Source organism: Nicotiana attenuata, unplaced genomic scaffold (assembly GCF_001879085.1).
Source record: "Nicotiana attenuata strain UT unplaced genomic scaffold, NIATTr2, whole genome shotgun sequence".
Lineage (NCBI taxonomy): Eukaryota > Viridiplantae > Streptophyta > Magnoliopsida > Solanales > Solanaceae > Nicotiana > Nicotiana attenuata.
This window is the reverse complement of record NW_017670484.1, coordinates 380,673-396,161: the sequence shown is the minus strand read 5'-3', so window position 1 is coordinate 396,161 and position 15,489 is coordinate 380,673. Positions and strand designations below refer to the sequence as shown.

At 35.7% G+C, this 15,489-nt stretch overlaps 1 protein-coding gene across 1 annotated transcript; it reads left to right on the top strand.

The window, feature by feature from the left end:
- The first annotated feature begins 931 nt into the window (after positions 1 to 931).
- LOC109240091 (auxin response factor 6) lies at positions 932 to 8,295 on the top strand. Its single transcript, XM_019406712.1, has 14 exons — positions 932 to 1,676; positions 2,686 to 2,798; positions 3,181 to 3,279; positions 3,394 to 3,450; positions 3,543 to 3,701; positions 3,805 to 3,889; positions 4,023 to 4,113; positions 4,537 to 4,701; positions 4,783 to 4,905; positions 5,029 to 5,104; positions 5,192 to 5,339; positions 5,466 to 6,592; positions 7,047 to 7,237; positions 7,805 to 8,295. Exons 1-14 carry the CDS (start codon positions 1,634 to 1,636, stop codon positions 7,989 to 7,991), a joined length of 2,664 nt encoding a protein of 887 aa, XP_019262257.1. The 5' UTR covers positions 932 to 1,633; the 3' UTR covers positions 7,992 to 8,295.
- The last annotated feature ends 7,194 nt before the right edge of the window (positions 8,296 to 15,489 follow it).

Here is a 15,489-nt window from a genome sequence, read left to right as displayed (position 1 = left end):
TGTTGAAATAAAAGTCGATATTTTTCACTACGTTATTTTGTTGAAATGAAAGAAAATACTTTTTCTACCTCATGAACAAAAAGTACTTTTTTTGTTGAAATGAAAGAAGATATATTTTACTGCATTATTTTGCTTAAATGAAAGAAAATACTTTTTAAAATCATGAAAAGAAAATACTCATTTTGTTGAAATGAAAGAAATACGTTTTCTACAACATAAAACCTTTTTTTTTTGTTGAAATGAAAGACGATAGTTTTTACTACATTATGAGAAGAAAGTACTTTTTGTTGAAATGACAGAAGATATATTTTAATATATTATTTTGTTAAAATGAAAGAAAATATTTTTTCTAAATCATGAAAAGAAAGTACTTAATATTTTTTCTACATTATGAAAAGAAAGTATTTTTTTTGGTTGAAATGAAAGACGATACTTTTTACTACATCATTTTATTGAAATGAAAGAAAATATTTTTTCTACATCACGAAAAAAGTATTTTTTTTGTTGAAATAAATCAAATTACTTTTTTATATCATGACAAAGAAAATACTCTTTTCTTTTTAAATAAAAAAAAAATACTCTATTTATAACATGAAAAGAAAGTATTCTTTAGGGTGGGGATAGGGGAGGGTGAGTGGGTGTGGTGGTGGGTGGGGGGGGGGGTTGGTAGGCACGAGTTAGGTTGAAGAAGAGTTTTGGAAAATATTCTTGATAGGGAAATTGGAGGAAAATAAATGCATAAGGAAAATATATTCTAAAATATTTAAGCCAACTAGATATGGAAAAATTGGAAAATTTCCGGAAATTTTTTTTCCCTTGAAACCAAACACACCCGTAGTTTTGAAGTTTAGAAAGATCTCGAGGTATTGTGCATAATAGTACTGTGTGTTATAATATGTTAGACTCCATTGAATTATTGGTAGTGAAAAGAAATAAAAACTGTATACTTCAATCCATTGTAGACAAGAGAAGAGTAAAGAGAGAGAAGACATATACAGTACACATACTTCAAAGGAGTATATTGCCTCTCCCCACTTCCTTTTGCTGTCACTTTTCAGCATCATTCATTACCTCAAAATTTCCGACCTCAGCTCTTTCTACCATTATACATGCCTTATAAATACATATTTTGAACGTATATACTCTTTTTTGGAGTTACTAAGTACTGTATTTTTCATAAAAAGAGTTTGTGATATTAGGTAATATGACTGAATGAGGTTCAAATGCACATTTGGTGGGCATTTTCTGCTGAATTATGAGAAAAAATTTATGGGTTTTGTTTTCTTGAGTTGAATTCTGGTGGTTTAAAGCTTGGAATTTGGATCTTTCTTGTGTAAAGATTGGATTTTTATTCAAGATTTTAAGTTGGTATTTGATGAAGCTGAATGCTTTTGTGTTTTGTAGTGAAACAGGTTTTGGTTGATATTTCTCTTGAATATTTGAGGTTGATGAGTAATTGTTAGCTGTAATTCACTAGCATTGAGTTTTGTCTTGGGCTGATTATGGGATAAAGTTGAAGCTAGTTTTGGAGCTGTTTTGAGTGCAAGAATTTTCTTTACTGGTGTTGTAGATTTAGCTGTGTCTTAGGTTCATTTCTGTAGTGGTTTCAAACTTAAGGGTTGAAGCTGCAAAAATGAGGCTTTCTTCTGCTGTTTCCAATCAGCAGTCTCCTGAAGGTAAAGTTATCATTTTCAATCTTTAAGAGAATATTGCAATATCATTTTTCTGCCGCTATTGTTATAGCTATTGCTTTCTTCCATTTATTTTTCCGGTTCATACATTGTTGATATCATTTTTCTGGCCTTTGTTGTTTTTATTTGCTTGTTTCTATTCTTCCTCTAGAGCCAAGGGTCTTTCACTCTCTACCTCCACAGGGTAGGTGTAATGTCTATGTACAAACTACCCTCCCCGATCCCACTTGTGTAATTTCACTGGGTTTCTTGTTGTTGTAATAGAATGTTGCAATATGTGTTACTTCCTTTAGAAACTTAGCTGATCTTCTTCTTTAAGAACTTGTCTGTTTAAGCATAATTGAGATGTCATAAATCTTTCTCCTTTTTACTTTTATTCTAGCTTTAATTTTCTTTCTCCTGTCCTTTCCTCTATTTATTTTAATTCTAATGTTTCTACATATTCATTTATTTTGTCTACAAGTTGCTTTATGTTTGAGATCAGTCCACAGAATTGCTGTACAGATGTTCACCTTTGCTCTTTCAATTTTGTATTGATTTTTTACCATACCTTTTTCTCTTATGGATCACCTGGTTCTTATTACCATGAGTGAGTTTTCTGACAGCTTTGAGCTTGGTATGCTTAACATCTATGTTGCTCGGACTCTCCTCAAATGTCGCTGGGTGCGTGTTGGATCCTTCCAAAAATAGTGCGTATTTGGAGGATCCGACACGGGTGTGGCATTATTTTGCAGAGTCCGCGCAACATAGCGTAACATCCTTTTTCCCTACCTTTCTATAACCGGAATCTTTTGAATTTAAGACTACAACTGCGCCTCAATTCCGAGCAAGTTGGGGTCGGCTATATGAATCAATCTTTTGAACTAGAGATTCTTTTTTCGAAAAATGTTTCAAAATACTTTCTTGATCTTCAATCTCTCTATAAGAGGAAAATGAGAAGTTTGCTGATCTAGATCTTGAAGAAATTATGTTCTGAATGTAATTTGAATTGCAGGGGAGAATAAATGTTTGAATTCTGAGCTTTGGCATGCATGCGCGGGACCTCTTGTTTCCCTACCAGCTGTTGGAAGCAGAGTGGTGTATTTCCCCCAAGGGCATAGTGAGCAGGTCTATTTCTATCATCCTAAATTTCTTTACTGGTGTTTATGAGCATTTATAACTCCCAATACACTCCTAGAGTCTTTCTAGGATGGGGCCAATGCTCTATTTTGAGATGATCCGCAAGCGGAACGAGCATTTTCTACTAATATGAACCAATCTCATTTGAAACTTAAAGGCCGTCTTCTTGTTTTTGTTATTGTTGTTTTTCTTTAAAGTTATAGTTTTTTCTGAAGCAAGAAGTAGAATGTTGATAATGGCTTGATATTTTTATTTTGCATTTTAAAGAAGGAATCAACTGTTAGCTTTTCTAAGACATTGGATTGCATCAATTTATGAACTAATATAATAATAAAATGGGAATCCTTACTTAGAATGATCTACTTTGCAGGTTACTGCATCAACAAACAAGGAAGCTGAGGCTCATATTCCGAATTACCCAAGCCTGGCCCCACAACTTATTTGCCAGCTTCATAATGTGACCATGCACGTAAGTTGCCTGTTTTTGTCTTTGGCTCGTTGCCTAATCTCTTATTAGAAGCAAATCTCTGAGATTTAATTGTATTAGTGCTCATTTAAAGAATTTAATTCTGATACAATTCAGGCTGATGTGGAGACTGATGAGGTTTACGCTCAAATGACCTTGCAACCATTGAGTCCTGTACGTAAACTCTGTAATAGAAAATTGTCTTTGAATTTCTAGTTTCTGTCTGTGTCCTGATTTTGGAATGTCATTATTTTCTTTCATTGCAGGAAGAGCAAAAGGAGGCATCTTTCCTTCCTTTAGATTTGGGTATCCCTAGTAAACAGCCAACAAATTACTTCTGTAAAACATTAACAGCAAGTGACACAAGTACTCATGGTGGATTTTCAGTACCTCGCCGTGCAGCAGAGAAAGTTTTTCCTCCATTGGTAACAATGCATTCTTAGTTTCTGTGATATCAGATGATGAATTACCAAGTTCATTTTTTTAACCTTTTGAAGCGTCTATTGATGCAATGACTTCAATATTCAGGACTTCTCTCAGCAGCCTCCAGTACAAGAGTTGATCGCTAGGGATCTCCATGACAATGAGTGGAAATTCAGACATATTTTCAGGGGTGAGTTCTTGATATAAGTTTCATTCTTCTAAGATACTACCTTAGCCAAAATATACATTTTGTTCGCTGAGCAATAGTAAATTTGGCAAAGCTTCCTTCTCATAGATATTTGTTGCTTTTGTTCTTGTGACAGGTCAGCCGAAGAGGCATCTTCTTACAACTGGTTGGAGTGTGTTTGTAAGTGCAAAAAGACTTGTTGCTGGTGATTCAATCATTTTCATCTGGTAGGCTGTCAGGAAAAGATCGCATGTTCTCTTTCTTTTGCTTTTAACAGCACTTTGACATAAGTGGTCCAAACTTTGCAACTTGGGTAATAATGCTCGAGATCACTGAGCCTTTCGATTTGTGGTTCTCCAAATAGATACTGCTGAATTTAGTTTCAAATCCTTGAGTTAATCAAATTCCTCAGTGAACTATATATAAGATTTCTACTGTTGTCACACATGTTAATTGACAATTAAGTGAAGATTTCTACTTTGTCGCACATGTTAAACAGCCAATTAAGTGTTAAGGTCAATGATTTTTTGCTCAGGGAAATTACTTTTTGTTTTATTTTCTTGGCTCCAGAGTCACTTTATTATTTCTAAATTAGACCAGTTGTGTATAGTGCAGACAATATTTAAAATTGTCATGCTTTCTTTTTGTAGGAATGAGAAGAATCAATTATTTCTTGGTATTCGACGTGCCAATCGGTCCCAAACTGTGATGCCGTCTTCAGTTTTATCAAGTGACAGCATGCATTTGGGTCTTTTGGCTGCTGCAGCTCATGCAGCAGCAACTAATAGCAGATTCACCATTTTTTATAATCCGAGGTTTGTTCCTTTGTAGAATGATCAACCTATTACTCACATAGTAGTTATATTCTAACTTTTGGCTGGCATGCATTGATTTAGGTCTTGTCCTTCAGACTTTGTTGTACCTCTTGCCAAGTATGTCAAAGCAGTATATCATACTCGCATTTCTGTAGGCATGCGCTTCAGAATGTTATTTGAAACTGAAGAATCTAGTGTTCGTCGGTAGGTTATCACACTTATTTTATTTGTGGTTCATATTCTTGGTACTTGCAAGGATGCCTTAACACTGAGTTAAAAGTTGTGGGAACTCAAGTTAGACATCTGAGTATTCACCTTCTATTTCAGTTACATGGGCACTATAACCGGCATAGGTGATTTGGATCCTGTTCGTTGGCCAAACTCACATTGGCGTTCAGTTAAGGTATGCTAATCATTGCTCAAATCACGCATCTTCAAAATATTTATATCTATTGCAATGTGTTAATGAAGCTTGAATCTGTTCATTCAGGTTGGCTGGGACGAGTCTACAGCTGGGGAAAGGCAACCAAGAGTCTCCCTATGGGAAGTCGAACCTTTAACAACATTCCCTATGTATCCATCACCATTTCCTCTGAGACTCAAGCGATCATGGCCACCTGGATTCCCGGCATTAAGTGGTACTAGGATTCGGCCCCTTTCTCCATTACATTGTTTTATGTGTCTGAAGCTTCGGGTTGGTTAGTTGAGAGAATAGTGTGGACTTGATCTAATTGTGTTTCAATGTTTTGTATTTTCGCATGAAGGGATGAAGGATGATGACATGGTAATGAACCCTATGATGTGGCTCCGTGATGTTGGAGATGGTGGAACCCAATCTATCAATTTTCAGGGAATTGGAGTCTCGCCTTGGATGCAGCCCAGAATTGACGTCCCAATAGGTGGAATGCAAATGGATATTTATCAAGCTATGGCTGCCGGTGCCCTTCAAGATTTGAGGTCTGTGGATCCCTCTAAACAGGCTCTCACTTCGCTTCTGCAACTTCAGCAATCCAATGGTGTCACCAACTGCACTTCCGGACTACTATATCCACAGTTATTTCAACAGTCTCAAGGCCAAACAGCGTTTCTGCCGAGCATGGCACAGGGCCAGTCCCAAGTGCAACCTGTATCGCAGCCTCATATTTTTCAGCAACAAATGCTGCATCAAAATTCATCCAACACTATCCATCAGCAGCAACAGCAATCTCCTCAGGAGCAGCAGCCTCCTCTGCAGCAACAGCAAGCAATTAGACAGCTGGACTCGAGCTCTCAATCACAACACACATCATCGCAAGCATTCTATTCTACGCAACAAGAAAGCTTCACTGACACAAATGTGAATCATTCTACCAACTCAATTGTTAATCCACTGCACAGCCTATCGGGTGCAGTTACCCGGGATGAACCATCCCAGCTTGTCAGTGTTCCTAGATCGAGCTCCTTACTATCTCCTACCGGATGGCCACCAAAGAGGGTGGCTGTCGATCCTGTTCTTCCTTCTGCATCTTCACAGCGTATGTCACCCTACATTGATCAGCGGGGAACACCCAACAAAAACGTATCTCAAAATGCTCTTTCTTTCCCAACGTTCCCAGGTAGGGACTGCCCTGTAGGTCAAGAAGGGAACAATGATCCCCACAATCATCTTTTGTTTGGGTTCAATATAGATTCCCCATCTCTTATGCAGCGCGATATGCGAAGCCTCAGAGGAGTTGGTAGCGATTGTGAGTCAACAAATGTGCCCTTTGCTTCTTCCAACTACCTAAGTAATGCGGGCAATGATTTTTCTCAAAATCCAGTTATGGCACTCTCTGGTTGCATTACTGTACCAGGTTTCACACAGACTTCTGAAAATGCGGGACAGGAAAGCCCACATAACACCTTTGTTAAGGTAATTTGCCTTTGTGCAAATACTAGCAACTTTTTTATTTGTCTTATGGGGAAACGTACCCTGGCCAAGCACCCCATGACTCCTTGCATTTTTGTTTCATTTCCCGGGGGTTGGGGCATGGGGTCGCTGGTGAATGATATGTAGATTCCCCTCTTATCAATATAATTATGTCACGATTTCCAGGACAAATTCCATGAGAGGTAGCAACATTTATTTTTCTAATATAGCCAAATTACATTTATACTAGAATAAGGAGATGAGGAATCACATGGATAAATTTTGGAGGGGGAGGTGGGGACACAGAGGATAAAGGTGATAGCCTTGTGGAGATGATGTGGAAAATCCAGTCTTCTGTTTTAGTAGATATATTTTTGTGCTATACCGCAAAGAAGCATGCTTTTGTTTGTTTAAGTTTTGCTTTCATTGTTCGTAATCTCGTTTGTCTATTATGCAGGTCTATAAATCAGGGTCCTTTGGAAGGTCATTAGACATCACCAAGTTTAGCAGCTACCATGAGCTGCGAAGTGAGCTTGCACGGATGTTTGGCCTTGAAGGCCTACTGGAGGATCCTTTGAGATCAGGCTGGCAGCTTGTATTTGTTGACAGGGAGAATGATGTGCTTCTCCTCGGCGATGATCCCTGGCCGTGAGTTCTCATCCTTGCTACTCTTTTTAAGAACCTTACCTTTGCCCGACCAGTGCTCATGTGTACTTTCAACCATAGCTAACTCACAGGAACTTCACAAACGACTACCCCCCCTGTCTCAGTTTATGTGTCGTCATACTTTCCTTTTTAATCTGTCCCAAAAGAATGTGTTACTTATTTAGAAACAAATTAACTTTAAACTTACTACTTTCCTTAACGAGATAATTTATAGCCATACAAATATCTATGGCTTGTTTTCGATGACACGTTTCAATAGTCTTTCTTTCTTTCTTAAACTCTGTGCCGAGTCAAATGTCGCCACATAAAGCGAGATAGAGGGAGTAGGAATAACTAGTTGAGTCAAACATCACCATATAAATTGAGACAGAGGGAATAGGAGTAACTAGTTGAATCAAGTAGGCGCAATGACTTCAACATTCATTTTGTTTTCACAAGTTTGTCTGATATTCGAGTAACTCTTCTATTCCCATCCGCCTAGTGTGTAAAAAGTTGCCAAGTTGCATGGCTTGCTCTAACTGATGTACATTATATATCCTTGCCTTTCAGGGAGTTTGTCAACAGCGTATGGTGTATTAAAATACTCTCACCTCACGACGTGCAGCAGATGGGAAGACAAGGTCTCGAGCTTTTGAACTCAGTATCCATGTCTAGGTCATCAAACAATAGCTGTGATGACTTTGCAAATCGCTCGGAATCTAGGAATATCATGTCTGTTGCTACTCTCGACTACTAGATATCTCTTCTCCTGTCAAGGTATTTTGCTCCTTTTGTAATATTGGCATTTCTTCAAACTTTTACCTAATGAGAAGAAATGCCTGAGTAATTCTACCTTATAACTTTGCTAGAAAGTTGTTTATTGTAACTATCTTTCAATCGAAGTCCTTAATGTATACAAAACTGAAAATTTAGTAGGTAATTTTAAGCTGTAAAATAGCTGTGACGAATCCTTGAGTTAGCTAAGGTAACTCTACAAATTTGTGTACTCCGAAGGTTAATTCTGCATAAGCACTATTTATTTATGGAAAATTCTTCTCTGAGCTTGTTTGGTTTGCAACAAAATTAGCAGAGAACTTTTCTTAGAAGGACGTTATCTTGTTTTGATTGTTGTTACATGTCGTTTCATAATGTATTGTGTTGTATGATGAATACAACGTTTGGATAGATTGTGTCGTTTCATGATGTCACACACCAACAATATGAAGAATAAACTTGCAATATTACTACGAAAAATAAGATACGGCGTAGAATTATTATACAAAAGAATAGGGTAAAAGATAAAATATGATTATTTAATAATAAGGAAGGACAAGGCGAGAGAAAAAAGCAAGGTAACGATGCCACCACACCAAATTCGTCGTTCCATAAAGTGATTCTTCTCGTCATTACGGAACGATAGATTTAACGATACGATACAATAATAAGTACGGGCATGCATTTGGTTTTTCGTGTTGATTTTTGCATTATTCAGTTTTGGCTTTTCTATTTACAAAATTGCCATCCAATTTGAACCAAAAAAAATCCCGTTTTTTATTTTATTTTATTTTTCGATTTTTCGATAAGTTAATATAAATTTAATATGATCGAACAATTATACTTATGATTAAGTATAAAAAATGAGAGGTAGTAATGTCAAATCGCTTAAAAATTTTTATATTTAGTTCACATGATTAAAATAATGAACGCCATTGATAAGATAGTAATACATGCTTGATGAGATAGTTAAATAGTGATGGTCTCCTATAAAAGCATAATAACAAGCACACTAGGATAAGCTTACACACCTAAATCCTAATAATATTTAATGCTAGTTGATTCCTTTACTACCATACCAAGAATCAAATTACTGGAAAAACTACGCGACATCAAACATATATGCTATATTTATCATCCGTAGTAGCAAATTTACTATTTGTAGCTATATTTGAAATTTATAGCAAATCCATGAAATAAGAGATTAATTGTTTTGAACAACAAGCTCTCGTAGCTCAATTGATTAGAGCGCCCGTTTAGTTAGTGAAGGTCAAGTTCGATTTATATACACTCCTGTGTTTAGTATATATGTTGTATTTGTTGCGCGAATAAATACAGTTGATACAGGTTGTATTCGTTGCGCGAACGAATACAATTGACACATGTTGTATTCGTTGCACTTTGAATATAAATGATACAAGCTTGTAACAATTGAACAATAGCTACAAATGATAATTAGGCAAACTATAGTTACTAGTCTGGTATTTTCGCTTTGGTTTTCCTATTGGCTTGCTTGTCGTTGCCTCTTTCTTTTATCTTTCCACAGCCGAGAGTCTACCGAAAATAACCTTTATACCTTCTTAAGGGTAGGAATAAGGTCTGCGTACACACTACCCTCCTCAGACCTCACTTGTGATTGGTATCGCGGATGTGCACAAAAACTCATTGGAGCATCATTATTATCATAAAAAAAGGTTACCTGCACTGGATATGCACAAAGAGGTGGGGTTGTAGAAACATGGAAAATAGTGTGTGTGTGGGGGACTTAGACCCAAAGGACAAAGGAGGATGGGAAGTATCATCATCCTATATATGCAATAAAGGCACCGATTGAAGCTAGAAGTTGGTATTCACAACCCTATTATTTCCCTTTTATAAATAAAACGGAACACATATGGGTGGTGGGACTATATATATATATACAGTGAAGTCCTTTTCTTAGAAAAGGTTAACTGTGCTCATGCATGTTTTAAGCCCCATTTCCTCTCCTTCTCCTCTCATATTATTTGCTTTTCCTTTGGCTTCTATTGGGGTTTGTGTATGTTGTGATCTGCAAACAACAACCAGTTTTTATGTTGCTTTCTAGACATAGAACTGGTGTTTGTGAGAAAAATAATCGAGTTGGCTGATCTAGTATAGTGGGTCTTGTTTTGATGCGGGAAAAAATCTTTTTAAAAGGCATCTCGGCAGAAAGGGACCAGAGATTAATAGGAATGACTCTATGAATGGTTTTATAAAATAACGACTGTAAAGTAAAGAAACCGAAGACAAGTAGAGGGAGAGATATTTATTATTCAATTTCAAATTCATGTACATAATGAACTGATATCTCCTCTATTTATAGAAGAAAGGAAGTTGTTGTGTAAGCTGCTTGTAAGTTGCATATAAGCTGCTATTGCAAGCTGCTGTGTAACCTTCTTGTAAGTTGCTTGTAAGCTGCTACTATACCAAATATAGATAATCTTCTACCGGGGGTAATATTTATCCATAACGGAGTACCGAAATGATAAGCTTCTTCAGGAGGCTTATTTCCAATAGAGTACTAAATAGATAAACATATTTACGGCGGAGTCCCATATGGATAAGCTTTTTCAGGAAGCTTATTTACAACGGAGTACTAAATGAACATCCATAATATAATACATACTTATAACACTCCCCCTTAGATGTTCATTAAAAGATAATGTGCCTCATTAAAACCTTACTAGGACAATCTTGTGGAAAAAATCCTAGTGAAGGAAAAAGAGTACACATATTTTGTAATACGCATTGCTAGGCGCCTCATTAAAAACCTGTAAGGAAAACCCCGTGGGAAAAAATCTTAGCAAGGAAAAAAGAGTGCGTCGCGTATTTTTCTCCCCCTGATGAAAATCTTGTTTCAAATATTCGAGTCTCCGCATTCCAATCTTGTATACCATCTTCTCAAAAGTTGAATTTGCAGAGAATATTATCCACCACTATTTCAGATCGATTTAAATTAATCTTATCAAACCAAGAAGCTGCTGCAAGTCATTTCATTGAGTTGCTTGCAGCCTGCCTGCATCAGCTACTTGTGAAAAACTTCAATAATGTACTAAAGGGATAATCTTCTTCAGGAAGATTATCTACAGGGAGTGATAAATGGACATCCACAATAATATTTTCATAACACTCACCCTTGGATATTCATTATCATATGCCTCGTTAAAACCTTACTAGGAAAAACCCCGTGGGAAAAAATCGTAGTTAAGGAAAAAGAGTACACTAATAATATACATTGCAAGCTGCCTCATTAAAAAACTTACCAGGAAAAACCCAGTGGGAAAAAACCTAAGCAAGATTACAGTGCATACTTTACTCCCCCTGATAAAGATTTGGATATTTCAGGACCAAGGAGTTCATCATTCTCTTCTGGAGGTAAGAACGGATCCTTAATCCGTGTAGGAGAAGAACTATATCTTGCTAGTAAATTAACAGAAAATGCTATGTCAGGCCTTGTAACATTAGCAAGATACATTAATGCACCAATTGCACTGAGATAGGGTACTTCGGGACCAAGGAGTTCCTCATCCTCTTCTGGAGGTCGGAATAAATCTTTATCCATTTCAAGTGATCGAACAACCATTGCTGTACTCAATGGGTGCTCTTTGTCCATGGAAAAGTATTTTAAGACCCTTTCTGTATAGGTAGATTGATGGATAAATATCTTGTCCGCTAAATGGTCAATTTGCAGACCAAGACAAAGTTTTGTCTTTTCAAGATCTTTTATCTCAAATTCTTTCTTAAGATATTCAATTTCCTTTTAGAGCTTTTTTGGAGTTCCAACAAGATTTATGTCATCAACATAAACAACAAGTATATCAAAATTTGAATACATGGACAAATAACATCATATATGTAACTTTTTTCCAGCAGATATTTACTGAGGCGATAATACCACGTACGCCCAGCTTGCTTTAAACCGTACAAAGATCTTTATAATTTGATCGAGTACAATTTCTGAGACTTTGAATTATATACTTCAAGCATTTTAAATCCTTCAGGGATCTTCATATAGACTTAATCAAATGAGTCATATAAGTTATGACTTACATTTAAATGGCGTGACATCTTTAGGTGTCTAGACTGCAGGTCCGATCCTCACAATCTTTTATAATATTGTGCGCTATATTGTATCAAATATATCGTCGACGATCATTTTGTATCGGTTCCTAAGCGACATAACTTGTTGAGATCTCATTACTTTCTTTATTTTCAGGTACCTGAACTTCTTCTGGAGTTTCATGAAATGTTATGTCGTGGGCTCTTCTAGAGCTTATTTCCTCCTTATTATGATCATTTTGATCATTTGCTCCTATCCTTTTCAAGGATTGTTACCTTTGGAACTGATTGGTCTACCACGCTTCATGCGTACAGTAAACTCTATCATTCAGGGACTTTAATTTTAATAAGAGCATTTGTAGCTGAAATATGATATTTAATTTTGGACAGCAAATGCTTCTGGCATTTGACTTGAATTATCTTCTGAGTGAGGATCATACTAATGATAATTCGATTAATATAACATATTTTTCAGCTGTTTATTCCATCCCCTAAATGTTAGAAAAATTAACATATATCCCCAATATTCTTTGGGAAACATATCTTTGTGTATTGTGGTAGAGAAATTAATCATATACCACACATCAAAAGATTGTAAAAATATTTGGTTTCTGATCCTAAACCAATTGTAGGGGAGGACTTATCATATATTGTTGGTCTGATGCATACAAGTGCTGCTGTATGCAATTTAGAATATCTTAGACCAACACATGAATCTTTGATCTCATAAGCAATAGTTTAGCCATTAGTAGGAGGTATTCAATGCTAAACCAGCTTGGATATAAAGCAGTATTATCAAGATGAACTGTCTTGATTTCATAATCTGAAAGTTATTCTCTTAATTGAGAAAAGCAATCTCAAATGTCAAACTGCAGGTTGACGATAAACATACATGTAACAATCTTATATATGCATCTATAAGTGGTTCATATGACAGGTGAATGGGCCCATATTCACCTTTTATATATATTTCAGAATCAGGGGTCTTAGTCCCAACTTTAGCTGGTATAATCAATTTATTATGATAACAAGCAACACAGGAGAATTCTTGAAGAATCTTCTAGTTCTTCAGTATATGCTTATCTGAATTCTCAAATAGCTCATTTAAAATGGCAAATGAAAACTTCAAGTTTATCATGGCATGCACTATCTCTTAGTAAACTTCTAGTTTACTATGGCATAAACTTTTGCATTAGTAAATTTCTGGTTTACTATGATACATGATGTAGTACAAATTGAAGATATGAGGCGGGTAAATTCTCATATACATATTATTTTACCCCCTATGATTGTGGAAACGTGAAGATTTTCAATCTTCCAATCATTTGTAGTCTCAATATGATAACCAGTTGTATTAGTAAACTTCGGGTTTACCACAACATATGTTTTGACCACAATCATATAGTATGAATGACAAATTTGCATATAAGCTCTTCGGGAGCCTTCAATTTATTTTCCACAATCAAATATTATTCAGACACTACTTGTATCATGTGTCTTCTAGACAAACAGTTAGCTTTTCAGGAGCTTTTGATAAATTTTGTACTACCAAATAGTGCTCAGACACTTCTGGTGTCATGAGAGAAAATCATAATCAAATTAACAATATAAAGATAATTCTAAATTTATAAATGTAAAAAATTAAGAATTTCAGTATTTTTACCACAAACTTTGTGACAAATACCTCCTTCAGGGAGAAACGCCATTAACATCTGAATATTTTATATCAAAGCGGTAACCATATAGTCATTACATCCTTCAGGGAAAGATACATGAGTTGTTATTTCCTTCGGGGAACTCGATAACTAGCCATAACATATTAATGTGTTGGTAGTAGAAAGCATTCTACAAGAATACTTTTGCCTTGGAATGATATTTAATAAAATTTTGCAAGATATTTTACGTACAACGGGTACGTGCAACGGTGATCTTTATGCCACAAAAACAAGGTTTATATCCTTTGTTATTCTACCTCTTCAGGAGGTGAATTGTGGTATTTCTTCATTCACTCCAGGGAATGAAAATGTGCTTCAAAAATAACTTTGAATAGCTTATTATTTTGTTTAAGCACAGAAAAATACAGTTTCATAATATTTTCCTGCTTCAGGAGAAAATTTCAATTGTGTTACTTCTTCAGGAGCAAATTTAAAATAAAATATTGAGTATATATTCCCTCAATCATATTACCTCTTCTGGAGGTGAATTGTACTATATTCACATAAAAAGCGCGTTCATATTTACGAGCTTTATTAATATTGTCACATTCACTTCAGGAATTGATTAATATTTATCAAAAGTTCTCATCCTTCAGGGAACGGAATATAATTATCTGAACATGCATTAATCACATCAAATCGTGTGATGCTTCAACCTCTTTTAAGATAATGCTACTTCAGGAGCAAATCAAGGCACACAAGTAATATAGAGAAATTTTCTCTAGCTTATCTTCAATTGTAACCATAGAAAGCCTAAATTATCACTTCTGGTGGTCATAGGCATATATAACTTCTGATGGTCAACAAAATTTTGTTACAATGAGATATATGAAACATAACCACTTCTGGTGGTTGTATATTTCTTGTAAACTCTGTCGGAGTTTAAGTGGATCTAACAATGTTATCCACTTTGTAATCCTCTATTAAGATAATAAGGATGAAAACAAATACCAAAATAGGTATTGTATACGTAACACATAATCAAGCAGGCGATGATAAAGATATTAAAATATAAGAAAAAGACTCCACTTAAATTACGAAAATTTGGCCACTCCAGATGTAAGTGATATCTACATCACTACTGCCAAGAAGAAAAACTCACCACCTCAAGGATATATTCAGCCTTATGATGGTCGGAATGAACAAGATCTAACCACGGACGTAAGAGCGTCACCTTACATCAGAGATGAACACCGAAATAGAAATTAAATTCGAAGTAAGTGCTCAAAATGGCAGAGTCTCGTACTGATAACGTGTTATAAAATAATGACTGTAAAGTAAAGAAATCGAAGACAAGTAGAGAGAGAGAGAGAGAGAGAGATTTATTATTCAACTTCAAATTCATGTAGATAATGAACTGAAATCTCCTCTATTTATAGAAGAAAGAAAGTTGCTGTGTAAGCTGCTGTGTAAGCTGCTTGTAAGTTGTCTGTAAGCTGCTATTGCAAGCTACTGTGTAAGCTTCTTGTAAGTTGCTTGTAAGCTGCTACTGTTCCAAATATAGATAATCTTCTACCGGAGGTAATATTTATCCATAACGGAGTACCGAAATGATAAGCTTCTTCAGGAGGCTTATTTCCAATAGAGTACTAAATAGATAAACATATTTACGGCGGAGTCCCATATGGATAAGCTTCTTCAGGAAGCTTATTTACAACGGAGTACTAAATGAACATCCATAATATA